At 44.5% G+C, this 27,910-nt stretch overlaps 1 protein-coding gene across 10 annotated transcripts in view; it reads right to left on the minus strand.

Annotated features, from left to right (window-relative positions):
- The window catches only part of LOC120899903 (aryl hydrocarbon receptor nuclear translocator homolog), a 196,182-nt gene that overhangs the window by 72,277 nt on the left and 95,995 nt on the right, over positions 1-27,910 (minus strand). For all 10 annotated transcript variants that reach the window (XM_040306244.1, XM_040306245.1, XM_040306247.1 and 7 more), the window contains one exon: positions 17,786-17,866. In XM_040306244.1, the coding sequence (XP_040162178.1) occupies positions 17,786-17,866 (81 nt within the window). The remainder of the gene's footprint in view (positions 1-17,785; positions 17,867-27,910) is intronic.

The raw sequence follows: 27,910 nt of genomic DNA on the forward strand, positions 1-27,910 counted from the left end.
TAACACATTCACACACCTCCGCCGGCGTTGCGCGACTGTAACTCGTCTTCCTTCTTTATTTTGTGTCCTTTACGCGCGAGAAAATCTCGCACAAATCTTCCCCAGCAGCACCAACAGCAGGTTACCGCGGTATGGAGACAACTCCACTCGCTCACATACTATCGGCCAACGTTTTGGGACAAGCAAACATATGCTCTCACAACCCTGCTGCCTCCGGGTGTGTCGCTGGCCTGGTCCGCACTTTCGTCCGTACATCACTCGACAGCATGTTTACAATGTCCGCACACCTATGTCTTTCAGGAATTTTCTACCCACCCTCGGCCGTTTGCCATTTGCTGAGATGTCGTTTTGCGTACACGGACGCGCGCCGACCTTTACGTACGAAGTTCACATAAACAGAAAATTCGCTTTTCCCTACAGATTGAACCGATTTCTTGGGAACCGGAGAACGCTTCGAGGGTTTCTGTTCTCGCCCAAGGCACATTTTGTACAACGGCTTTGCTTAAGGTTCGGAAACTGCTTAGCAACTGCAGGAAGCTGCTTGCTCTCTCCCGATCGCCCGTACAAGATTGAAAAGTGATACTCTAATTGACAATCCAGAAATATCTTTGTAATTGGGACGATCGCTGCTGCCGTTGTACGGTAGAATTTTGCGAATCGTTTCTGGAGTTTTTGCAAGTGCCAATGAGAATCAACGAGTTACCGTTCGGGATGCAGTAGCTAAATGGCAACTGTCCCCATGTACAGTAGCTGCAAGATGTACAGCAATGTACTGGTTAATTACGTTCCACCGGCCGGTCATGCAAACGAACCCTGGAGGAGCAAATCGTCTCCAAATCGAGAAAAGCAAAAAACAACATTTCCCGTTTTTGTTTACTTTTCTGTTTTGGACCTGAACACGTGTTGAACCTTTGTAGATGCGTAATCTGTACTTGAAGCACACCGAATTATAGAATTAAGTAAAGGATTCAAAATATGAAGCAAAACATGTTAACTTGAATTAGTGTGTTCAGTCATATTTATTCGCCCATTGGCCTATTAAACCTTCGAAACAATTTCTTTAATTTATTCTGTAAAGCAAATTATGCGCATTGGCATTCAAGCAAAAACGAGACTAAGTTCACTTTCTATTTCTTTGCTGGCGCGTGTGAACGCATTCACGATTCTCCAGTCGCACTAATCATTTAATTAATAACGAATCGATTAATCTTCAAGCACACTTCTCCAAAACGGAGACCACCGATCGCACAACGGAGGATCATTTTTCAAACGAAGTCTCACCGTGATTAAGCAGTTTCGTTCGTTTATGGTGGGAGCTTGAATGTGGGAGAAATTTAGATCATTGTGAGCTGATCCAACGTGAAAGCTAAGCTTCCTGTTGTGTTCACAAGAAGTACTGGGTTGGAGACGTTAAGCCGACGGCCCGATACACTTTGAGTGAAATGAAAAGTGTTACGTACGGTTTGGGTTTTGGCATCAAGAGCATTGAGCACTTTTCAAATGAAACCTTCCCCTTATGCCTGTGCGATCGTTAAGGATTGATCGTATTAGAGAGTTGTGTTTTTAGTTCGCTGTACAATGTTGCGTTAAAAATTGGATCACCCACAACTGTCACAGCGATCGTGTGTTTGTGTGAGTCATTCATATAAGGAAACTTCCCTTTGCGCCATATCAAAATGCGTTTCCCAAAAGTCCACCAAAAACAAACGAGTGGATGTTCTAAAGTAGTCCAAACACGATCCAGACTTAGCACATATATCCCAATCCGTATACAAGTTCGATTATCTCGGTTGGTAACCCGTGTTCTTGAGATTCGCGAGGCAGTTCAATTATTGATCAACGCTTATGTTTCTTGAGACGACACAGGGATAATTACTGTCACACAGAAGAATTGGTATCGCCATACTGGGTGCAAACGCATTTCTTCACAAAGGTAGACGTATCTTATGTGCTATAGGTAGGTTGGCCTTTATGGCGAGCAGTTGCAAATAAATAGATTTTTTCTCCAATCTATGAATTACATTCAAAGAATGCCCAACTCTGGTACATTCCTTCATAAACGTTGCATAAATTCCAAAATGTGGACAAAGAACATTTTGCATACGTCATGGATATTGAGTTATATTATAAAAAAAAGATTGTAGAACGCATAAAAGTCGATTAGATATGGCTTATTTTGATTATTTAAGGCACTCACTTAACAACGAGAAAGGATTTGATTGGCTATTGATTGGCTTTCTAAGTACAGTTCAATGGTTTCCACACAGCAACCATGGGTGGCTTTTACAAAGTCCATAGCCCACCCTAGGTCGGAAAATATGTCGATCAGACTTTTTTTTTGTACGCCGTAGGCTTCGTGTGTATTGTTTGTTGTCTACACCACCAAGATATGCTGTCCTATGTCCAACTTGCCGGTGCATCATAAGACGATCAACCAATTCATGGTTCACTAACATTGCGTTCGTTTCTTGTTTCGCGGCAAATCATATCTTTTGCTTCGATCTTCGAGCGAGTGTCCGCATCCCTTTTGTGGTCAAATGTGCTGTTGTGTACTGTGTACTTTTTTATATATTTGGTTCTGCACCGGTTGCTTAGCTGACCACCACAGAGTAGTCGAGAGCTGGACGCGCGCGCGCGCCTTCCGATCGTTCATTTTTTTTTTGCTAGAAGAACCGCCCGGTGGGAAATTGAAACCGATACAAGCAATGTAGCGAGAAAGCAAAACAAAACTTCTCTTGCCCTAGCTTTCCTCTCTTGCCCAGCTTTGAGACCACGCGCTGTCCATTCGCTGGGACCGGGACTTTACGCCCAGGGAGTTATCTTATTCTCTACTTAAACTTTAGTCACGACTGAGCTGTAACTGACCACAATTTCTGAGCCACTCCGATGCCCGACGAAGGTTCCCGTGTTTTATTCTCTCCCTCCCCCTTGCTTCTTTTCCATTCCAAAACGTTGCAGAGCTCATGAGCCATAACAATTGCACCCAAATGATGATATCCTAAAGCAAACGCGGTGATCGCACAATGGAATGGTCTGACCGGAGCGCTGCGACGGCAAGGAGCAGCAGTATGCGAACGAAACTGGTTCAGTGCTGTGGACCACTTTAGCAGTCCCGCACAGTTTCCGACGACCCCGAATGGGAAGGGGGCAGGCAGCCTGCTAGGAACGCTATGGACACGGTGGACGGTCGAACCCTTTTCCCGGCCGCGAGGGAGATAAGCCTGTCGAACGCAAGACCAAAACAGAAAGAAAAGCACCGTGTAAAGATGGATGGTGATTCATACCCTGGGAAAAAGTGGCTTGGAATAATCTGCGTATTTCGTGCGTTTCATCGACGAGCACACAACCGGTCATAAAAGTGTAGACGGAGATCGGTTACCCATACCGAGTGTTTCTCATTGATTTTATTTTTATAAAAATAAAACTTTCAATTGATAATTGCTCGAACGCTTGGGTTTGTTTCACTGTATGGAAAGGGCCAATCCGGAGCACATCAAAGGACCATTCGTAACAAAATCTATCGAACCATCTATCGATGTGGATGTGCATCAACAAATATTTCAAAAACGTTTTTATCTTTCTCCGCCCTTGTAACGGTTGTGCGCTTTGATTTACAATCCTATTTTTATACATGGGAGCTCGTTTGAAAATATAAAACCTTTTCGCGAAATGAAAAACGATGAACCCACGATGTTGAAGGAGTTTCCCATGGACATTGATTTTGTGTGTGTGAGTGTGTCTGTGTTTGGGTTCGTCTCCATCGTCGCACTCGGTAACCGTCTGTGTGCTTACAGTTTTATTATCGTTTTTTTTTGTCGTCGTCGCTATAAAACAGCATTGTTCCGAATGGTATTCCGATTACCTTTTCGAAGCGAGTGCGCCCGCGATTGCTCCGCTTTATTCGCCTTGCGCTCCTGCTTTTCCCATGGTACAGCACCTTTCTGCTGGTGGAGGCAAAACTGCAAGCGCGTTCCTATTGTGAACGATTTGTGCATCGTAACGTACGGTGGAGGTGGTTGAACGGCGTAGAAAAAAAGGGCAGATAAAGAACACTGCTGCTACCATCCGCCACCCTCACAACAAATGCATTCTGGTCGTGGGGTTTGAGAAATCCAAATTTCCAACCGTTTCCAACTCGCAGGGAGCGAGAAGGCGACAGGCGGTAACACAGAACGATATAAAACCAGTGAGTGCAATTTACTTTTAGAGTAACATAAATTTTCACCGACTAGGAAAGTTTCCCATATATATATATACATTTTTTTGGTACGTTGCTTCTTTCTGCCATTGGAGCCTGCCACCACAAAGTTGTATGAAAATGGAAAGATTTCCAAACATACAGAAACCGGGCTGGGAAAGCGAAAGAACGCCACCGGAGGTGGTACGATGAGCAGAAGAAAGAAAGAACAGAGCGCATAACCTCGTCGTGTAATGGTGTAAGAAGCGTTCCGAGAGCGAGAGTGCTTGGGAATTGTGGCGAATGTTGCCACGTAAAATCGCTTCCCTTTTGCTTACAGTGTGTGTGTGTGCGGGAGTTGGTTGGTTGGGCCGAAGATGCACGCCACTGCAAGGTCCTTCCTTTGCTCTTCCAACACTGTACGTCGAGAGGGCGCGCGGGTTGAGTGTGCTGTGCACTTTTCCTCGATGCCACCGGTGCTGCCACCCTTTTTCTAGACACATGCTTACACACACAGTTACACGCAGAGGGAAGAGAAGAAGGATTCTATTTCAAAATTTTTCGCTTTTCTTATTTACCGCTCTTTGTAATCGTTACACAGCAGTTCTACTTGAGCGCGGGTGTTGGTGGCGGGTTTTTGGACTAAGCAGCGAACCAATTTCGTATAAACCTTTGGTAAATCTTTTTGCTTGGTCGTTTCGTCCCACAGCATGGTTTCTTTTCTCCCTTAGCGGTTGCTCTTCTAGCGTTGGAAAAGGTAATCATAAATCACCTGTGAGAAGTTGCCGTTATTATTATTACAGCGTTCGGGGATTCGGACCGCGAAAACCCCGCGTATGTGTAGTGTGGCAATAGCAGCCGGTTGACGACACAATGCGGGATGGGGAGGAGAGAAATTTCGACTAGTTTCTGAACTGGAACAGATGCTAGACACGTGGATATATGGTGCTATAGCGAACGAAGGTCGGTATTAGGTAGAGTTCTGTTTCGTCTACCTTTGCACTGAAACAGATTATGCCAATTTGACGTATTCAACCAGTTCATGTTAAGGATTCTGCTAAAAAAACGTCTATTAAAGCAGTATATCTGCAGTTCTGTTCTTCTCAGCTGATTATAGCCATGTGCATATTGTTTTGCTCTTTCTAGAATAGTTAAAATTTATAAAATAGGTTAGTTAACAAATGTTGTAGTGGAACCTGCAAAACGAACATACATTGATGGAATCATAAAAACGATTACGCAGAAATTCAGGTACATACTGAATACAAAATAACTAAGAATGAGTGCTGGTGTTAACAATGCAACCGTAATTCACACACAAAGCTATGTCATGAAAATGAATGAAAATAAAAAAGAGAGCAAAAGCTAAAGCACAACGCTTTAGTCAGGTATGTTTAATCCGCTTTCAATACGGTAGCCTTTTCTGGGCGTTCTGGATTCATTAATCCGGATTTCAATCTGGTAGGAGGTCCCGAACGGACGTCAAACGAGGCGCCAAATAAACTACCAACGCGTTTTACAGACAGATAAAGAATAGCTCAAAACTCAGATTACCACTTCAACATACCAAGGAAGAAAACAAACGCCTCTTTCGTGAAACCAATTCCATGGTGGAAGGATTAGAAGGAAAACCTAACCCTAAAGGCAACATTCACAAATAACTCTCCAAATTACAAGCAGATATAAAGAGGAAGAGACAGAAAAAGAGAGAGAGAAAGAGAGAAAGAGCATGAAAAAAGCTTCATTCTTAACAAATTCTCTTCAAAGCGATAGCTAGGAAGGAGGGCGGGTTTTCGTTATTTAAAAGCCCCAAAAGCCCCAAAAGGGAAGGTTGCTTCCTTTTTTGTTTTCTGTATGAATTATTATAATTGGCACCCAGAATAAACGAAGAAGAAAAAAAAAGAGCTAGTAAAACAAAACTTTGACTTCACATTTCGTTTCCCAGTATTATGATGATTAGGTTTTATTCCATATATACTTAGTACGATTTGCTTGGTAGCTTGGTTCCTACGAACGGTCTTCCCTTTGCCATTTTATTTGTGTGTGTGTGTGAGTGTTTTTTTTGGTTTGACACTCATTTTCATCAACCGTTTGGAATAGTTTTGTTCTTTGATTGCCTAAATTTGTTTGGATATATCCGTCAGCGCAACTGTCTCCGGTGTTGTCTTAGAACTTTTTCGCTAGCATCATTAACGAACTTATTTTCTCGTTTCTTATCGCACACGTCTACAGGCATATCAGGAAACGAAACAAAATGCAGTGCCATTCCCCATTATAATGGCTTGCTTCATTTTTGATATCATAATTAGTCTTTCGTCAGTCCTGCTTTGGATATACTAGTTGTCTTCAATTTTAAAATGGTAGATTTAAAATGCAATGATCTGTGCGCTTCAAAACAACTTATTTGAGTAAAACTCTAAACTAAACTTGACTATAAAAACTATGTTACACACTCACGGTTGGAAGCAGCATTTGACTACCGTCACAAAAAAGCGTACTCATATACAGTGGCATTGAACCTATAACAAAGGAATTGCGCCGGTGTACAGGAGACAACGGACACACAAAAGCAACCAAACCCGAATTTAAATTCATTTGAATCTGACAATTATCTATAATTTAGTAATTTTGAATGTCCCGTCTGCGATGACCTTCCCCACCGTTTTGATTATCGGTTGCGGTTAGATTTTCCGTTCTGTCGGCACAGCGGTTACGCACAAGGTTTCATAGCTAAAATCAATCTAACAAAAGCAACACCAAGTTTTAGATGGTGCTCTCAAAATAGTGAAAACTCCGGAACGAGGAGAAGGGAAAATCGCAACATAGCGCTTAACGTATCGCTCGGTAGCTAACGCTCGAGCAATTAAATGACTATTGTGGACCAGTATTTATTTCAATAACAAAATAAAAGCTTCCCGTGTCCGTAGCTAGATTTTGCCCACAAAAAAAAACAGCATTCAAATCTCACCGAAGCAAAGGTTCGTCGCTAGTTGCTGGTCGAAGTTTTCTCCCTGTTTCCTGCAGAACGGGAAACAAGATCACAGCACAACACTGTTGTCAATGGTTTTTATACAAACCTTCACGATCTGTCTTTCTCTCTCCCTTTATAGTGTTGTCTTTCTAGCTTTCAAGGCGTTTTGAATCGGTTGGGAAACGGATCGATTTGCGGGCTGTGACCATCCATGGCCCTGAAGGCCCTCCCGATCCAGATCATATAATAATGGTTTGTTAGTGGATGTTGCCGCCAGTTCAGATTGAGCCTCCGAGCGGTAGCCGAAACTGGTGTTTGGTGACCGAATCTAGGGAAGGCAAGGATCCGGGGAGAAGCAGGCGCACGCACCGGTCTTTTAAAAGGTTTCTAATCCCCGACAATTTGCTGTGATTATCGTTATTATTATGAGCTGTTATGCTTATTTTGTGTTGTTGTTTTTCGCTCCACCGCCGATCGATCCGTACACACATACGCCGCTCCTGTGCCACACAACCGCCGCCTTCGACGATATTTTGGGGTTGGTAAAAAGTGTCCGCTCTTTGTGTGTGTGTGTGTGCCAGCGATCTCGACGGCTGCTCATCCGGTGGTGAACGATTCTAATGGAAGGACGGTACGAACCGTAAAACCGGAGGTTTCCCGTAACTAGGGACCAGCAGCAGCGTCCACACGCGATTTGCTTTGTTTCCCTTTCTCACCTGCCTCTCTCGTATCCAAATACCATTTTCGGAGCCAACTTGGCCACGGTTGGATGGGGACGAAGATAGGGTTAGGCGAGCGAGACAGCGGCAACAAAAAAAAATCAACCATAATTGGGATTGATGTCTGAAAAATTGGATTCATGTCAAACCTCGACGCTCCTCTTTGTTTCGGCTCGGTGAAACTGTAGCAGAAAGTTGCCGGCGGAATTCCCTGCTTCAGGCGCAGGGCTCATTCGTCGCTCGCTCATGATTAAGAAAGGTTCTAGTTCTTAGCAGGATTTCGTCAATTTGTCGATATTTATACGATTCGATCAGGGATTTGGAGTGGAAAAAGATGCATAAACGACGAAGGAAAAAACTGGAAGCTTTAATAATTGGTAAAAAAACAGTTTTGGAGCGATAATGATAGCTCAGAAATGATTGAATCTTTTTTTCTTTGGCTACAAAATAGAATAAAGGAAACACAATGTCTTAGCAGTAACAACAAATGATAAAAACTTATTACACCGCCTCGCAACCTCTCAACCGTTAACTTTGCTAGAAACAATCATATGGCGAGTCTAACAACATTTTATTGGAGTAGATAAAGGCCCCTCTTATGCCCGGCAACAACAATCACCGCACCGACGCCAAAAACAAAATAAAAATCTGGCAAAGTCTGTGTTTTGGCTGTCGAAATTTTGACGATTGAATTGACTTCTTCCCTTTCCGCATCTGTTCCTTCTGCTCCTTGCTCCCTCTAATTCCACTTCTTCGTACACATACACACTTTTTGCTACCTACGACCGGGATCAGTCAACCGGAATATAGGAATCGCTGCAGCAGCACGGTAATAGGCGGAATAGCTGCAGGAAAAACTTAGGAATGGAAATTTTCCTTCCCGTAAATATAGGTGTGTTCTTCAAAAATCTGTCAATAATTTTCTGTTTGAAGTCAATTATTATCTTATTATATTCGCTACGTTCCCTCCAGGTTTCCTTCATTGTTGCCGCATTTGTTGTTGAGGAACATATTGGCGATCAAGAACGCCTCCCAGTGCCGCTCTGATTTTGGCTGGATGCTGAAGATGATGCTGATGCTGTTTTCTTGTTAATTCTTTTGGGATTGAGTTCGACAAAAAATGCATCGACACTGTTTCCTTCGGGAACTACGGGAAGCGAAATCGAGTCAGTTGCAAACATGTAAACATGACGTTTTGATGAGTCGCTGGGTGGGAACCGAAAGGAAGCTTGCGACAAGCGTTCGACCTTCCAGCGATGTCTGGTGAGCGCGAATGCTCGCAAGTCGTCACTTTGATGACGTTCTTTAAAATATTCTATTCCAACTTGAACAAGCAAGCTGTTGAACGGCGAGAAGAGTGTTTCATTTTGATTGAGCTCATGCAGGAGTATTAAAGATCGTAATTCCAGGCTCTTCACTTCTTAGGCATTCAAGCTTAAAAATTTAAATATAGTCATCCGACAACAAAAAATCTCCTCCCGGTATCAAACTGTCCAACAGGATGAATTCAGGTATACCGGGCAACATATTTTTTATATTCCTATAATGCTGCTGTTTTGCTAGCTAATTTACTGAACGCTGCTCCATCAGCTAATACTCAGGTGTGGTTGATTGATTGATTTGTTTTGAGGGGCAATCACAGCGTTATCGATGCAAGAGCATAAAACCGATATAACAAAAAAAAAGTTCCCTTCAGGGTGCTGCCCGCGTTGGAGAGCTCGAAACAAACCAACTGGGGGGGAATGGAAAACATTTTCTTTTCAATCAAAAAACCCGTCGATGTATGTTGAAGACTCCCGAGCTGCTCAGCTCTTGACCGGCAAACGGCAAAACTGAACGTTGCTCAATAACAGACAGAAGATTGAGTTTAAGGCTCATACAAGCAGCCTTGTGCGGGGCGAAAGGCAGCAGGAAGGTTGCAGAACGGGGCAGGTGGATTTCGATTGTCACAGGTCGGCCGTCACCGTAGCGTGGTCTTCTCCCATCCGCTCGAGCAGCGCGCGAGTCGCACGAGGTTTGTGGGAGACGTAGCGTAGGAAATTCTTATTTCATGCTAATTATAGGTACACATACACCCTGGCATCTCCACTGTCCGGACCGGATCATACCGTAATTACCCGCTATCATTACAAGCGGTGGTGTGGCGACGGCCCCGGACGAAATCGGTTTCGCTGCGGGGGTAATTCGTATTCGAAAACGATCGAAAAAGGTTCACTCTTCGTCCGCCCGCTTTCCGGGCTGGTTCTTGTTTAATTCTCGTTTTTTTGGCTCAACTCAGCCCGAACGAGTTGCTTGATTTCCATCCCATGGCTCTTGGGGATTGGCGTTCTTCGATGTTTGTGTTTTTTGGGAAGGTCTTTGGGTTTAAGAAAAGTTCCTTTTTGAGAGAGAGAGAGAAAAAAACATGGGTTCTTTAAATTCGGTAGTGAAAACATTCCGTTGATTTCAGTGACCGAAACACACCCAACCTCTGGGGTACCAAAACACGTTCCGGGTTGTTTCTTGCGATTAGCGCGGGTCGAGTACAGAAAGGTATACATATCATGCACGGGCGCGCGCCACTCTCGCCAGAATAAGGTTCATCAGACCAATCTTCCGAAGAAGTTTGCCCGATCGTACATTTCGAAGGGTAAAACGGGAAGTTTGCATGGCACAAATACACTCACACACACATACACACACTGATTTCGACATTTCATTTCATCCAGTGGGATTTAAGGTAGCAATTAGCGAATGCGAAGTGCCCCGAAGGGAATGGCGGGGCAAGTTTCCTTCCGTCAGGGCATCAGGGTGTAGTACACGGCAATGAAATGGATTGCACAGAGCATTAAGAGAGAAACACACAGTGAAGCAACTCTCGATGCCCGTGGCTACCAGTCTTTGGTGAACGGTTTGGCAAATGTCCTCGGATCTCATTTGCCCGCACGCCAAAGTCAAAACGCGCCAATCGCACATCAAAGGAAGGCAATGATTGTGCGTGAAGACGGGCGAATTCAAACACAGCAGCAACGCAAAGAGAGAAAGAAGAAAAGGATATTAACAGCACTTGAACGACGCGTGAGTACTACATGCTAATTAGCATTACCATTATCAAAGGCTTTTATAAACATATCATACCATTATCAATTAATTACGAGAACTGTTATCGGCGGTTTGACTGCGGGAGCGTTTCCGGCACATAACCTCATGCGGCTGCATTGCAGCGGTTCATTGCATAAGAAGTAAGTGATCGGTGCTTTATCACGCGGAGTGTTTTTTTTTTTGGTTTTTGTTTTGTTTTTCATTCTCCAACCGTTCTTGGTATTTGTTCAAGGCTTTTGAAACGTGCGATTTCTTTGATTCGATTCTGGTTGATTGGGGGTTTGTTGGATTGTTTCTCTCCTTGTCCCTTACTGTTACCACGTGGAATTACATTATCACTGGCAATTATATTCGTCCAGACAGTATCCTTACTGTCCAGCAATCTCCGTTATAGTGAACTACAGCTCACTGGTGGGTTTGGGGAACTGCCCGACTCACGCACACTTGGCAATCAGTGACTCAATCGGTATGGGTGCAAATTAAGGGGGTTCGGTAATTGAATTTGTATAATTTACCAGAGTGATAAAACAACGAAACGCGCTGCTGTACCCTAAAGTTGTCTTTACATACAATCGCTGCAAGGTTGTAAATTTGAGCACATGAAAAAAACATACACACTGCGACGATGATTACGTTGATTAATGCTGAATGCTTTGCACCCAATCATTGCCAAAGTTAAACCATGATTTGCAGTACACTTTTTCGAAACCTTTCGAGCTAAATAAATTAAAATGCATACAGAATGAAACAAGTTACATTTCATGCCAGCAGACACTTCATCAAATTATAATCAAGTGAGTTTGATTTGTTTTCGAATCGAAGTGATCAATCACAGGTTACGGTGCCGGAGGATGCATGGGGAAGAACAACGAGTTGTTGCAGCCGATTTACCATAACAACCAAATCAACTGGGGCCGATTTTGGATTATAATCAAACGGCTGTCATAATTAGACAGCAGGGGAACCGTCCTTCGTGTCGGCTAAATGAATCGAGGGTGAATCGTGCCTTCGGTATCCCCTTAATCCCGGAAAGCAATTATTTCCACAAAATATAATGACGCCTATATAGGCGCAATAATTGCACAACAACATTGAAGGGGTTTACATTCACAATCTGAAGGTAAGGTACACTCCAAGGGAGAAAATATTTATAGTTGAACATAAAAATGTACTCAGTTTCCATTTTGTTGTTGTTGTTGTGAAATTATAGATCATTGAAAGCATTCCAGCCATGAAAATGGACACCACGGTGCAGCGTGTTTTAATGACTGAATTATTTGTCACGCCCAGCCTGAAAAACCAGTTACCGCGGTTCGGTTGAACCAAAGTGCTAAAAATTATACATTCAAGTTATAAATCAACAGACATTAGGTGACCCATAATGTTGGCTGTAATGACTGTTGTTTGGTGTCCGACAAAATGGCACCGCACATGAAAGCATATTTTTCTTAAACTGTTTTTCTTTTCGTCAAAACAAAAATCGTAGCGACCGATACAAACGCCCGACAGCAACTACTAATCGGGCACGAATACCGCAATCAATCAATAACAACATAAATTTTATTATTATTATTAAATCACCACCACGAAAGCGCGCGTCTCCAAACGGACGCATGTATCGCCATGTCAACAGCTTCATTTTCAAGCAAAAAAAAAAAAAATCAACTTACTCACAGTGACGACGACAGGAAGATCTCATCAGAAAAGCTTTTTTTTAATACCAAAACAGACTTTTTCGGCAGCCCACAGTTTCCCGCAATGTCCAATAAACACGGGTAGCTCTGGGACGCACGTGAAATGATAGTAATTATGCTAATCGATAACACTTTTATGCTGCATTTTTATCGATCCCTAATAAATATGCTCACGTACTAGGGAAGCACGATGAAGATAGTAAAAATAAAATAAAAAAAACCTCAAAAGTAGAACATCGAACGCACTGGAGGTGTCGAAAATTGGTATATTTCGACGCATGGTGGACAGGAAGAGGAATGCAAGAAGCCTTTCGGTCGTTAAACTGTGAACTTCCAAACATGAGTAAAAAAGATCGATGAACCAAACGCGACGATCGATCGACATCGTTCAATCTAGTTGAAATGTGCAGCGAACCCATCGGTCACTCTTTGTTTTATATGTTCACACTCCTTTTTTAAACCCCCGTCGGCTTTTTGCTCCCTTCGTTGCAGTTGCCTCAACTTGAGGGGGGTCTTTTTTTTACAAGAGACTCATAATAATCTGAAGAAAAAAGAAAACAGAATTCAGCAATCGATAGAAAGGGTGAATAAAAAAATACCATCGATAGAAGAGATCCTTCTTGGCGCATGGTCTCCTCGTTCGACTTTGGCCTTAGGCGATCCGTTACATTTATGCCATACACCATATACATTCCTTTGACCGTGTGTTTGTGTTTTCCCCCCATGTATCGAGCTATCCACGCGGGCACCGTGTATTTACGGTCGTCAGGTCCGACCGGGACGACCTTAACCATTCGCTGGTTGTCTGCAAACTAATTAGTAGGTTGGCGTAATTTCTTATGTTATAGGTATCGACATACTATCTTTCCGGTCGATATACGACGCCCATCGTGTGCGATCAGAAAAGGTACCCGTGGCCGGGAACGCCGTTATTCTGCGATACGAGAAACTTTGTTTCGCACACCATCCATCTACCGCAAACTGATTGCTTTGTGAGTGTTTTAACTTTGAGCCATAATTTACTTTAATTTGCTCAAAACGGGCGTAGTATATTTTGGAAAGAAAACAGTCGGTGGAGTAATTTGTTGATTGTAAAGCACATTGCGCTCCTCTCATCCGTCTTTTCCCTCTTTTTTCGGGAGCAATCGAACGTTTTGACGTGGACGTGGTACCGTTGGTTGATGCATATTATGCGTCGTTGGTCATGGTCATGCTGTTCGCCTTGCACAAATAAACAAAATTTCGATGCGATGCTCATGTAAAGAGTAAACTCATTTGGATGAACATCGTGGTAAAGGATGCAATGTTATAATTTGCATAAATAGCCTTTGAATGTTTGCGTTTTTCGCTCTATTTCGTAGTTTTCCCAGATATTAATTTTGCATTCAAATTAATTTATTGATATGCACGTGGATTTTTATGTAGGATTTTTATTATTTAAAAATATAACAAAAATGGGTTTAAAATAGGTTGAATATTGAAAACAAACGATAACAACCAATTGCATTATAATTTGCTGTGATTTGCATCAAGTGATTTCAATGCTCGTCTGAAACGAACCTCACCAATCGCTACATCACACGCAAAGTGTCTCTTCTTTTTCCTTTCTCCCCCCGTTCTACCAAACAAGCAAGAAGTAAAACGTTATGATTTTTGTCACCACGTGTAAGCTCACACGCATCCCACAACGGTAGCGCGTGCCACACGAGCGACGCACCGCAAAGGATTTGTCACCGCAGCCGGGATTCAAGAGCGTGAAAATGGTTCCGCGTTCGCATGACAGTTTTAGGAGGCGGCAGTTAAATGTTCACACCACAATTGGCCACCGGGACACTTGATCGTACGGACCAAGCTCCGTCGGCTGCTGCTGGTGCTGCTGCTGCTGTTACAAAACTCAACCACCGAAGCCGCGTGAGCGCGTGCGAATGGTTCGTGATTTTGTAAAGTTAAAGCGCGTAACCTGCTAGAGTCACGCGAAAGGTATGGCACGCACGATGCCACGCACTGCTCACGCGCAGTGGACGAAAGAGCGGGCGGCAGAGGGAGGGCATTGCCTTTCTGCTTCCACTTTTGTCCTTTGGTCTGTTCGTTTTCGGGAAAAACGTACAGTGCCACCTTACCACATCCTTCCAACTGCCAGGGCAAACTGGGGCGACGTCCCACAGTACCGGGACAAGAGATGATGTGATTGCAATTGATTCTTGACCGGCGGCACGCGTACACTCCGCGCTGCAATCGTGGGTTTTCCACTCCACTCCACTTGCCACGAAAAATCAAGCAAAAAAAAAGTACAAGCTTACTGATCCTGCCCCTCTCGCCCTGGAGTGAACGAAAACCGGGGAACTGATCGTGAATTCAAATAAATCGACCATCCGCACGTGACCACGTGATGGTTCGGGCTTGTTCTCTTTCTCTCTGCACCGAGAGAATCAATGAATTGGCCTCGTCAACTGATGAAGGAAACCGGCACAACCATATCGAGTTGGGGAAGGTGATGGTTTTGTAGATGAGTGTTTGGGTTGAATACGTTTTTTTGTTGTTGTTTGTTATTTTCTTCCCCGCGCATCGACTCTAAACGTGGGTAATTTTACCTTTATACTCTTACGTGACGAAGGAAAAGGAATTAAGATGTGAATACACTGAGTGAGTTCGATATTTACCCTGCCAAACAGTTGTTTTATCTTTTTTTCTTATTTTGTGGTACAAAGTTTGAGGGGAGAGTTCGATGAATGAAAATTGCAAATGAATGAAAAACACTCGTGACCGAGGATCGGAGTAGTAGTAGCAGCCGAACGTGCTGATGACACGCGGCGTTTGAAACGGGATACGTACGGAGTAGTTTAATGAGAAGCGATCGAAAAAAAAAAAAAACATGTGCATGGGCTCCGTACCATGATTCGTGACCGTGCGGAGTGACCATTCCGATGCTAGTACTAGCATTTACAACACGAACAAATGTGAGTATGTGTTTATCAAATGCAGTTCTTGTTTGTGTTGCATTTTTCAAGGCACTTTTTCTATACAAAACTAGCAAATCATTTCTACACCGTTGATTTGTTGATTGTCATTCAAACGTGAAACGGAGATTTTTTCTCCCATTTTTCATTTTTGTTGTTGCTCTGAACGGTTTTTGATCACGCAGTTTTCTCATCGCTCTTCGTTGGCAGCGGGGTATAATGCTCACGCGTTTATCGTTTATTGATTGATTTTAAATTAAATGTCATTTTCAGATGCGTTACTCTCTCTGTTTCTGCTATCAGTTTCCAACTTGTCCAATAGACATCATCCCGAAGCGAGAGCAAAGACCAACATCACCACCGGGAAGGAGCAAAGATTGACATGATGTCGGTGAGGCTGCGCTCTTCACTTCGGTTTTTTCCCAGTGGAGCTGTTCGCTGCAACTTTGCACAACGGGTAAACACACAATGACAAGAAAAGTATTGAAAAGAGCAAAGCGAATAAAGAAGGGCAACACAACATAAAACGCAAGAACAAATGTAAACATTATTGAGAAATAAAATCAAACGACACGAACACTTATTGCAAACGCCGTTCCAATCGGTTTTTCTTTCCATTTCTTTAGCTGTGCAGACGACAGCGCACGGCAGAACGATTGCCATGTGTCACTGTGAAAAGGGTCGGCGGCTGCGGTCGCCTGCATCAGCAGCAGAGGCAATAATGTCGCCGTCCGTCGGTATCCGTCAAATGGGATGCTTTTTGATCGGTTTTAATTTTCCACCGATAGTGTCCCCCAGTGGCTCTACGTGTTCGTGAGGCTGTACGAGGCCGTTTTTTGTGTCTTTGTGGCTCGCTAAGAAACTGCAATTTTCTGCAATCGCATAACTTTTCGCTGGCAAGGCACAAGAGAAGCAAGCGCACCCGTGCTCGTCGTTCGGGGGGAAGATTTCGTGTGTAGGTTTTTTTTTCTCTTTCTCCATCCGATTCAGCTGCCTCCGTCGTTGTTCTCGTTGGTGTAATTTTGCGGTTCCGTGTCATGTTACTTATGGGTCAACGTGTTTATTTTTTGACAGATTTTTTTAAACCCTTTCCTCTTTGTCCCTTTCCTCCATCTGCTAAGGCTCGATCTCGTGAGCTCTGGCAGCAAACGGGCAAACGGCAAAACCATAAAGTGCATTCCGTCGGTAATGTCAACGGCACACAGCCGCTGTGGCGAAGGCCCGGTAGCAGACGGACGATCGGAACGGGACAGAAGAGGGCGGGCAGGGTGCACCTATTTGTGAGAGAGCACACATAATGATCGCACACAAAGGTCGTTATAATCATTAGTGTCGGTCGAACGCAGCGACCGCGAACGGCAGAAGGTGGAGATATACGACACAAAAAAAAAACATGCCGTGCCACAAACAGTGCTTCATCGTCACCCGGATTTCAGTGCTTCTCCTCTCCCATCCTAAAGGACACCGGTGCGCGAAAAAGTGCATTCGCGGTGTGTTGAGGAAGAACACTCCATCGGAACGCAGCGCAATGATGGCAGCGAAATGATTGGGTATTATTATGTGCGATTTATTGGAAATTTAATGATCTTCGCGGCCAAAAAAAAAGACAAAACGAAACAAACAAAAAAAAAAACACACACGAATCAGTGTACTGATACTATGAAACAAACAGCTAAAAGAGAGAAAGAGAGGGAGAGCAAAAAACTGCATACATGCACCACACGAAATCCTTGCGCAAAAAAGGTGATTTTAATGACCGGTTTTACGACGTTCCTCGGGCATTGCCCATCGATCGGAAGGTCCCCCGACTGCGAGGATGTGTAAAATCAATGTGACTGTGAGGGGATGGGAAGGGCAACACCAAAACCCGCCGAAAATGATGCACGAAACATGAAGCACCATCAATGCGAGCGAGGGATAAACTATTTAGCAGTTTAAAAAATATTCCAATACAGATCGAGAAACAGTAATTGCGGAGCGCGTTTTGGCACTGTAGCAATTTACAGGTGCACAGGATATTTGGCCGATTTTGTTTTACCAGTTGTTGCTGATGGTTTGGGGTGAAGATGGGGAGAGGATAATGTATGGTAAGAGGGTAGGTTTTTTTTTTGTTACAATTGCGTATGAGCTGTAATGCGAATGCGTTGCAGCGACAACAATGAAAGGAAAAAATCAGATTAGCTAACCTGGCGAAGCGCTCCTTGTCCTGCACGTTGTCTTCGTCCATTCTGTTGTATTTGTTACCACTGGATGTATCCTCATCAGACCTGTGATGTTGTAGAAAGAAAAGGTAACAGTTGTTAATTTAATTGAACTAAAATTGTAAAAGAATGTTGCGAATTTTTAAGTTTTTTGTATTTGTTGTGAGGATCTGTTAATTTTCATCATAAACTTGAGATTCTGATTCAAGGAAAAATAAAAGAATAATAGCTAAAAACTACAAGCAAAGAAGATAACGCTTGTTTGACGTGACCATGGCCTTAACACGTTCTATTGCTTGTCTAATATTGTGCACCATTATTACATGAAATCAGCATAATAAAATCCAAAGCTTTATTAAAACTGTGCCACTGTGCACCATTACATCGTTCAGCAGTCCATTACGCACCACCGTACAATACATGCCTAGAGGGCAGCCGGCACACCAGAAGCGCGCGCGCGCACGTGTGCCGCTGCTCGGTAAGGACGTTACCGGGTGGCAAACTGATGACGGCACGCGACACTAGAAATTATGATGCCTCCGGTCGTGTTTTTTTTGTCTTGTCCCGCGCGCGCTGTGGGTCTACTACACGCAGTCGTCAACGAAGCGAATAGCAAGAGGTACCCTTTCGAGAAAAGCAAACAAAAAAACATACACACTACGTGTATCCGAGAGAGCAATTTTTGCCCACCGTCGAAGACGGCGATGGTGGTCGATTGGTCTAGACATGCCAACAAGCGTAATGCTTGTAACGATGCTGATTTTCTGGCGGTCACGGTCATACAGCCGGTGGAAGTTCGCTTCGAAGTGCGGGTCGCAAAATGATGATTGACTGGTGCTGATGGGCTGACGATCAGGAGAAGGCTGGCCGATTTATTTCCAAGAATGCTTGTCAGTAATTGAGTTTATGTTGTGTGTTAGAAGCGTCAACAAATCTAAGGTGAATTTCCAGCGCTGATTAAAAATTCTACTTTTCACTTCGCTTGTTGCATTTCCAACCGGTCAGGCAATACAGGGGTAGGGCGCAATCTCCAAACATAACCAAAGAAGCACCGCCACCATTGCAGTGAGGTAAATCAGTGCCGGCGCCAAACACCCTCGGTCGCTGGATTGTTGCAGTTCCCAAAAAAGGGCATCTTCCGGATATGGTGGTCGCTGCTGTCGCTGTACTATCGCAGCGCACTCGGCGGCCCCGACGAGTCAGACCCCCGGATACACACGCAGACGACAGAGTGCTTATTAGGGCACATCGTCCCGGGGACGGGACCGATTGTATTAATTATGAAAATTCGCAATCCATCCGCCGATGGGTGCCCCCGTACGTAGAGCCAGCCATCGCCACCCGTTTTTAAAAGGTGGCAACGACTCGGTTGGCAAAGACGGACATCGGACACACACACACACATACACAATCATCCCATTCTGTTGCATCCTTCAGATGTAACGGATATGCCCCCCCCCTGGTCAGTACAGCAGCTATGGGGAAACCGCAACTTACGCAAAGCGTCACACCAGCTCACCACCGCCGGACCGAGTGACCTCGCCACGAGTCCTTCCAGCGGGTTTTAGCGTCAGCAGTTATGCGCTTTGCGGCGAGACGAAAGAAATAAATGTGCTAATTTAATGAGCAAAAATGCGCCACTGGACGAAAACGGGGAAGACATCCAGTGGTTCACACAACCAGTTCCTGGTCGTACCAGCAGCCGCAGCGAAAGGAAAGACGCATCATATATCCTGAGGCACACGCAGGGAAAAGGAAAAGAAGGAAGAGAAACCACACCATACCGCCAAAAAAGAAAGAAAACGAAAGAAAAAAAAAACCGTTCCTCTGCTCACAGAGCGGAACGCGCTGAGACGCGCATAATGAACCATTTTTCCAATACGATGAAAAAGAAGCGGCGGAGGGTGCGGGAAAAACGGCAACCGAGCAGGCAGGCAAGCATAATAAAACAAAACAAAAAAGCGCCGCAAACATAAACACAAAACAAACTGAATTAATGATGACAGTACGCTAGCGCAAGAGCAATTAATCATTTCTCCTAAGGAGTCGCCAATTTTTTGACCGCCTGTGCAGGATTGGGATGGGGTGCCCCGTGCCACCACAGTTTTCGCTGGTTAAGGACGATGGAGCCGAAACCGTTTTTATGGACTTTTAAGGATATTCTGACATGATGACCGCGTTTAACTTTTACGACAGACCCGGGGATACGTTTGCGAAGCGTGCGTTACGCACCCGGACCAGAACCGCACCAGGGACAGCACCGAGAGGGAATGGACGTAAATTATGATGTGCCATAGAATCGATAAAAGCGAAATATACGCGCGGCGTAAGTAGATATAAATACACGCAAGATGAGGTTAGCTAGATATGGAACGCGCTACGGGGCAAAATGCTTACATTTCAATTTCAACACACAACTAATAACCGATTCGTTCTACCCTTTGGATACGGTGTCTGGGCGGGTTCTGGCCACTCGACAACATATGGGCACGCCGCTGAAACATGAACGATTCTACACGGCTTGCGGACACACACAAAAAAAGCATAGCAAATTGCATCGATTATGTGACCATCGCTAGACCTGCCGGCGAACTTCGTCACATCCCCTTGGTGACCCCTTGGTTCCGGAAATACCTGAGGGGATGATCGCAACACAGCGCTGTGTGGTGTGGTGTAGATGACGTGCGTCACAGACACGCTGTTGTAGAGGCGCGCGCAATTTCAATTAATTACGGCTGTTCTTGAAGACGTGCTCTTGGGCGACCCACAGACAGGTCTCGCGTCGAGTGGGTAGAGTTTAGATTCATCCTTGCCCTGCACAAGGGACGCACCATACCCAATTTAGGACAGCAGACGGAAAACATTCCAGCTGTTTGATTTTGTTCCATTCAAACCCCTTATTTTCACTGTGACCTGGAAAAAGCCTGGTGTTCTTTTTGCTTATTAAGGTTCAGATCAGAATTCAATGTTACACAACATTCCAGTATCTGCCAACTCTTTCAATTGAGTTGCAATTAATTACACACACACAAAAATGCCACACTTCCGAAATACTTTAAAAATTCTATTGACAGGTTAAATGAAGCGGCACACGTTCCAATTCAACGATTCCCGCGCCTCAAGGTGAACGCGCCCGTCGGGACAAACAACAAACACAACAAACCTAATCGATGGAACTAATGTACGCGGTGAGCGTAATAAGACCTATCCATCCGCTCGCTGGAAAGTCCTGGCAGGGTAAGGGAGGTTTGCGGGCAATTTGCAAGTAATTGAATCGATGATGAATGAACAACCGGAGAAGAAGAAAAAAACGAAAAAAGGATAGTAAAGGGTTTCCTTCTAATTAATGTTGCATTCACCCCCTCCCTTGAAGGTCCCAGTTGTGAACCCCCTTTGGAGGTTTTACTCGGTCGATGGCTCTCAAATTTCGTTCCAACCCCATCCGCTTATCAGTGATCGATAAGTTTCTTCAACCTTGAACCGCACGAACGGGACACAAACAAGCTGCCGTTGGCGCGGTGCTGCAGCAGGGACCAATATTTTCGTTTGTTTCAATAAGACCGTTAATTAAAATGTCCAACAAAAATTCGCCCTCCAGGGACTAGCGAGAAGGAGTGATTGAGGGTTGAGGCCCTTGAAATGGCAACCTTCGCGCGCTGTCAACCGTTTTGCTGAGCTGGAGCGTATATTTTTTTATTCCTCTCCGAAAGGGCGTACGCTCCATCACAAAACAACAAAAACACCGTTTCGCCCGAAAAACGCTACCACCGTGGAGGTTGAGTTGCTGGTGGTGGCCGGAAAAGTAGCTTCAAGGTTAAATTTGGTTTCCGTTTGCTCATTTTCCGACGCTACAATTAACCAATTAATTGCTGACGGTAGACAAGCGAGTCTTGCGCCCGTACACACGAGGTGTTGGTAAGCGAGCGAACACCTAAAGCGATGGCTTGGGTGGGTTTTCAGTTTCGGGAGGGAAAAAGAATAGGGTGACGCAACACAACAGCGTTGCCACTACCACCACCACTACCACCGTTACCACCAATCGCGTATTTGCGGTACTTGAAGTTTGCAATTAGACGAAATGGAACTGAATGAGCGTAGTCGTCTCGGCGTCTTGTTGTCCGTTGCGTTTTGGCCGTGGAAGCAGCAAAACCCTTTTTTGATAGAGAAGAAGGGCACGGTGGACTGGTAGCAGCAAACGCGGCAAAAACCGCAACGAGACACACCGTTCATTATTTAATTTAAATTATTCAATTACCGTAACATGAACGCCCTTCGCATTTAAGCGTATTGGGTTGGTCATTGGGCAAATTGGAAAATGTGCATCTTTTCACGGTTGTTTGATACGTTGTAGAGGTGTTGGTAAGATCGCAGGGTATGGTAAGTGTGTGTTAGTTGCGTTTCATGATAAGCGAGTCAGCGCTAGAGTCGAACACGAGCACATCCATCCGCCCACTCACTAAACGAAGTTCAATGACGAAACCTCTGCCCGTGTCGTCAGGTTGATGGCGTAGATGACTGACGAAAGCGATCACGAGTGACGCACGAATTAATTACAATCAATTAAATTGGTGCGCGCTGCTCATGATTCGTTTATATCTCGAGCGGGGAGGTTTGACCGGGCACTGGTTTTGTGAATTGCACTCGAAATGAATCTGTCATACATTGCGCGATCACGACAACGATGCCATCACGGGAATTAACGATAGCGCAGTTTATGTGACGTCAAACCGTTCTAATTGCAAGATGATGACGGAAGGGATTTTTTAGTGCATTGGAAAACACACAACATATGACGTTGTGTGTTGTATCAATTGCTGTCCAGCGTTCCTTCCTCCATGCAGCCCATGCCACAAGCAGCCAAATTTGATATTCTACCGGGCACCGGGAATTCTTTCACAAACATTGTAAAATTAAACGCACCACTTTACCTAATTGACATTGCTTTTGTTATTCGCCTCTGCGCCGTTCCACGGGTGTTCGGGTCCTCGAGGAAACATTCCAAATTTTCACCGCACCGCATTAAAAACACCCGCGTCCGCACAGCTCGGCTGACGATTACGCAATTACCCGCCGATCGTCAACAGTCGGAACACGATCCAGTCCACCAGAACGCCACACCGCGGCATCGCAGAAACGGCAGCATAAGGCACCGACCGTTCGTTCGCACAGAAAGGGCGTCACGGGAGCTTCCCCTGCTTGGCTCGGGCAGCAACAATCGATCACGCACACACGGTGAGGTCACATTAACGGGTCGGGAATGATACTTTCACATTCCACCGGCCAAATGACAACTGTTCCCGGGGCGTCCCGAAGGCCGAAAGGGTTCACAAATCCCGAGGGCGGAGTGACAGCCGGAGGCGGCAGGAGAAATTTCGAAGCCGGGCGGTGGTAATTATGTTTCGTGTTTAATATTTCACCGTCTTTGCGGGTATGTGCAGCATGAACGCGGGGCAAACGAGTGTCCGAAACGGGGATCTTCTCCCCGCAATTGCATATCTATGTGTGTTGCTTGGTGGCTGCTTTATTATCGTATCACCGAATGCCACCTATATTTCTGAGGTTTTTCTGTAAATCATTCATTCCTTCATGTATTTTTTTGCTGCTGCTGCTCCTTTGGAAACATTTTGTAGCAGCCGGCAGTAATTCAAAGGACGATTTGCCGCTCCGGGCCGATGCCGGCGTCTTATGGTGTTGGTAGCTGGCGAGATCGTGGCGGCGGCACCAGCGTTCGAGTCCTGAATTCGCAATGAGTCTCCTTCGCCAACCACGAAACCACAATGCACCGGGACGCTTTGCTGGACGCGCTTGTATGGACGGCAGCAATTTCCACACGCACACGATGGAGGCGGTAAGTGGCGGCGGTTTGTGAATTACGCGCTTTCGCGAAATATTTTTACCATTTTCCCGTGTTCTGTGGGGCGGCAATTGCATCAGGTGAGCGCAAGGAGGTAAAGCGAGAGAAAAAATGAGAGTATTGGTCAGAATGGGTCAGAACCATGACAAAGAAACACAACCAAACCAGTGATGATGAGTTTTGGCAGCTGCAACACTGCAATGGACCGGAGCAAGGGTTTCTGTAACCTCGACGAAGATCGGCACTGATCGATCGTTATACATTCGATGTGGTTGAGAATATTAGTGGGAGCTGTTTTCTTCTATCGTTGGTTAAGTTCCAGTTTCTAAGTGATTTTGGTTAGAGTTGTACATGCAATGTACAATGTGTCAATGGCAATGTGTCTCTATTCGTAAACATCTGGTCAGGAAATTCTCAGCTTATCTATGAAAGTGGAAGTGAAGTTGACAGAATATATTTCCTGCTTGAAGACGTCGCAATAGACCAGCAACTGTTTCAGAACTTGAAGATTACACTTTGACGTCAAATGTGCTGAGGACGCGCTTGAATAGTTTTGAAAAGATAAATATTCGAGTGACTATTCGATTCCAGTAGAACAGTAGAAGTAAGAATATATACTATATAGTGCCTAGCAACTATGGAAGCTCTGATGATCATGGTTATTCCCTTGATGATCATTATAATACAACATTTTGCCTACAACGCCCATTCTTACTAGAAGTAGCAGTGATTGAATGTAGCTATTTATACGGTTTTTCGATCATCACACACATACCCCATTTTCAAGGTCTCGCTAAAGTTGCCCCACCAAACAAAATGAAAAAGAAGATGATCCCACCATTAAAAGTGCTGGACAAGATGCCTCCAACAATCTCATCGTACAAATCTCGCTCCAAAACGACAACTGCCGATGACAGGCACGTTCTCATTTGTCATCCGAAACAATGAGGTCAAACACGTTCTGGCCGGGTGACTTCGCTTCGTGAAGGCTGGACCGGAGGCGAGACCCAAAAGTATTCCGAGCTTCTTTTTGGTTTTCGTTCAAGATATATTTCTTCATTTTTCAAGATTCCATGCGTCTAGCTTGGAAGCTTGGATGTGCTTTTGCAATCATTTCCACTCGTAAAATCCATCCAATCGCAGACGAGCCTTTGCTGGCCGGCGTTTAAATTTCCAATGTGCCCGACGCAACGATGTTCCTATGCCCGAGTGTTTCCACACAAAAAAGCACAGTTTTGTACAAAGCTTGCGTGTTGCAAATGAATTTTAGTTCTAGAACGATGTTTACCATGATTCGATGGTTATCATTGGCCGAAAAGGTTGGGAAGTGGTGAGAATCACTTGTTGTCTTGTCTTGGTTCTCGCCTCGTCTATCTCAAGGTGAATCGAATGTGTACAACGTTACTCCGCTTATTGAAATTATTTTTTTATTCTTCTGTTGTGCAGATACTGATAATGCCATTTCTTTATATTGTGCAAGAATGTCCGCGTCTAAAGATTTACGTCAAGTGGCTATCGGCCAGCACCTTAAACAAAAACCAATGGAAGGTGCAGTAAATGCACTATTTATAATGAAATTACCGTTAACAAATCACAAATTGGTTTATTATTCGCATTTGGTGGAAATTTATTATCATTACCCCGCTGGGTTCGGTTGCGGTTTCGTATCGCTGTCGCCTTACTTTGGCCGCCAACGGGAACGCGCTTATGATGAGTATAAAGGCACACACTTTACCCCAGATTGATGTAAAGCTCGCCAGCAAGTGGTGATATCACTGACCACGAGTGTGCGCGTTCAGTAGAGAGTGTGTCATTGCCGAGGTCTGGTTCTTGAAGGTTTTTGTACAACCATAACCGCAACAACGGACGGATTCACTGCCCAACCGCCGCCCTGACTGACTCCCGTACCTAGCCACCACCACCGCCACCAGTTTGTAATTTGTAATTTTGTGCAATTTTTGTAAATGCATAATCGATGCAATTGCTCGCTGCAGAGCTGTGCGCGAAAATTATCATCTCTGTTAGTGGTGGTGGTGGTTGCGGCGATGGGAATTGGAATGACAATCATCATCATCATCATGAACGGGGGGCTAATTCCGATGCGAACGAAACTACGCGGGAACAGAACCGTGGCAAGAGTTTTGCTTTTCGTTTTGTGAGTTTTTGTTCCGCATTTTCTTTATCTACGTACGGCGAAGCGTACAGTGGGTTTATCTCGATCTTCTTCACCGTGGCTCTGTCGATTATGATTCACCATGATTCCGAGGGCCGAGATCATAATGTTCATTTATGATATGAATGACCTTCGCTCTGCGGATGCTGTCCGTGTGTGTGTGTCATTTCATTTCGAAATCGAAACATCAAAACATTTCCCGGCGCTGGTGCTAAGAGCAGCAGGAAAAGCACAGACACAGGGGGCAAGGGGATAAAATACAATCGCAATCGACACCATTGGCGGGATTCTCTTTTCCCATTTCGAGTATACCCCGAGTAGCGCGAACTGATGGCAAAATAATGGTGCGGAATAATTTCATCGTAATAATTATTATTAATATTGCATTCATGTAATCAATACCAGCGGTGTGCGAGCCTTTTTTGTAATGTTTTCCTTCGATACTGTAGGCAGATAATAGTAATCCGGTTTGCAAAAGTACGTTAAACTTAGAAGCAATTTATAGGATTAAAGTTTATTTACTATTGATAATGTTGAATACTAACTAATTACTATAAATGTTAAGCAAAATATTACACTTTTCATCAAGTTCAAGTTCGCCAAGTTCCAAAGCAACGGTCGTAATAGCGATGAGAAAACAACCAAAATATAGCAACGAAGAAGCGACGATGAGTCGTTAGTGCACATAACATGGAAAGGTTGGCGTTGGCGGGCAAAAGGGAAAGAAACGATTCCACTGTCGATGCTTTGCAGCGACGGGAACCAAAGCACATGCAGCATCGGTCAGACCAATGGGAACCTTATGGAATCATTACCGGGTGTAACGAATCGACAGAAATCGAAATAAGAGAAACGAAGCAGCCACAGACGATGTTACTGTCTGAAGGCTGCTATCGGTATGTCCGTAAGAATACAATTATTATCCACATCCACTGTGCTATTACTGCTGTTGCTGTGGTTGTCTAAATTGTGTACGTTCAAAAAATACTCTGAAATGATGGTGGTCTTACCAGTGTGAATGTAAACTCCCAATCTTGTGCTGCACACATCGCTAATGACTTTGATTTTCTCCAGCCGTCGTAGAATACATTTTCAGTGGTTAAGATTTTAAAATTGACAAGCAATTCAAAATCATGACCCCATCATGCGATAATAATGGATACATTAGATCGGACAACGAAACGAAACAAATCTCCCGCACAAATAATGTCCCATTTTATGCTCTTGAAATAATTCCTCGAATGTAGTCATGATTTCATGTCTCCCCATCGATGAAGCCTAAAGTAAACATTTTATCGCTTCTCAATAAAGCTAGACAAATGGAACACCTTCATATCCTGCCCTCCAACCGAAATCCTCGGTCCTAAATAGTTCAGCACTCCAACAGACACCTACCGTCCCCGGATCGTACGGGAAAAAAGGGGTAAAAAGCATGTGTCGGCAATCCCTGTGTGCAACGAAGCAACGAACACGGTAATTGTTTGCATATCTTGTTTATTATGATTATTATATGAGTTGAGCTTACACCGGCACACCAGCAGCGTACGACTCGGCACAGGGAGAGAAGTGTTAGCACTGGGCAATAATACACATCACCCCATTCCCGGGGCTCGGGGAATCAGTTCGGGCACTTTCAACGCCTCCAAACGCAACGGTCTACTGTCGACACCGTTGGAAAGCCGAAAGCGACTGCTACTGCCCTCACATATAACATCATGTCATGGCATGGTCAGACCAGGTAGACCCGATGACACATGATGACTGACTCGGTCGATCAAATGAACAGAGAGCATTGCAAACTCTACACGGTCCCCCTTTTCACCCCGTATCATCGACCAGAGTATGATACGCTTCGACGCGGAACCCCCTGTGGGGTGTTGCAGTTCCTCCTGCCTGCTCGTGACCGAGTTAACCTGCTGCACATTACACACACACACATACACAAACGGTGCAATAAAGACCCGGTGGGGCGGTGCTGTTGTCATTCTGGTGCATGTGCAATGATTTATTTATTAGTTATGACACACAGCAACTCGTTGTTCGGTTCTGCCTTTTCCCGTTGCTGGGTGGAAACATTTACTTT

This window comes from Anopheles arabiensis, chromosome 3 (assembly GCF_016920715.1).
Source record: "Anopheles arabiensis isolate DONGOLA chromosome 3, AaraD3, whole genome shotgun sequence".
Lineage (NCBI taxonomy): Eukaryota > Metazoa > Arthropoda > Insecta > Diptera > Culicidae > Anopheles > Anopheles arabiensis.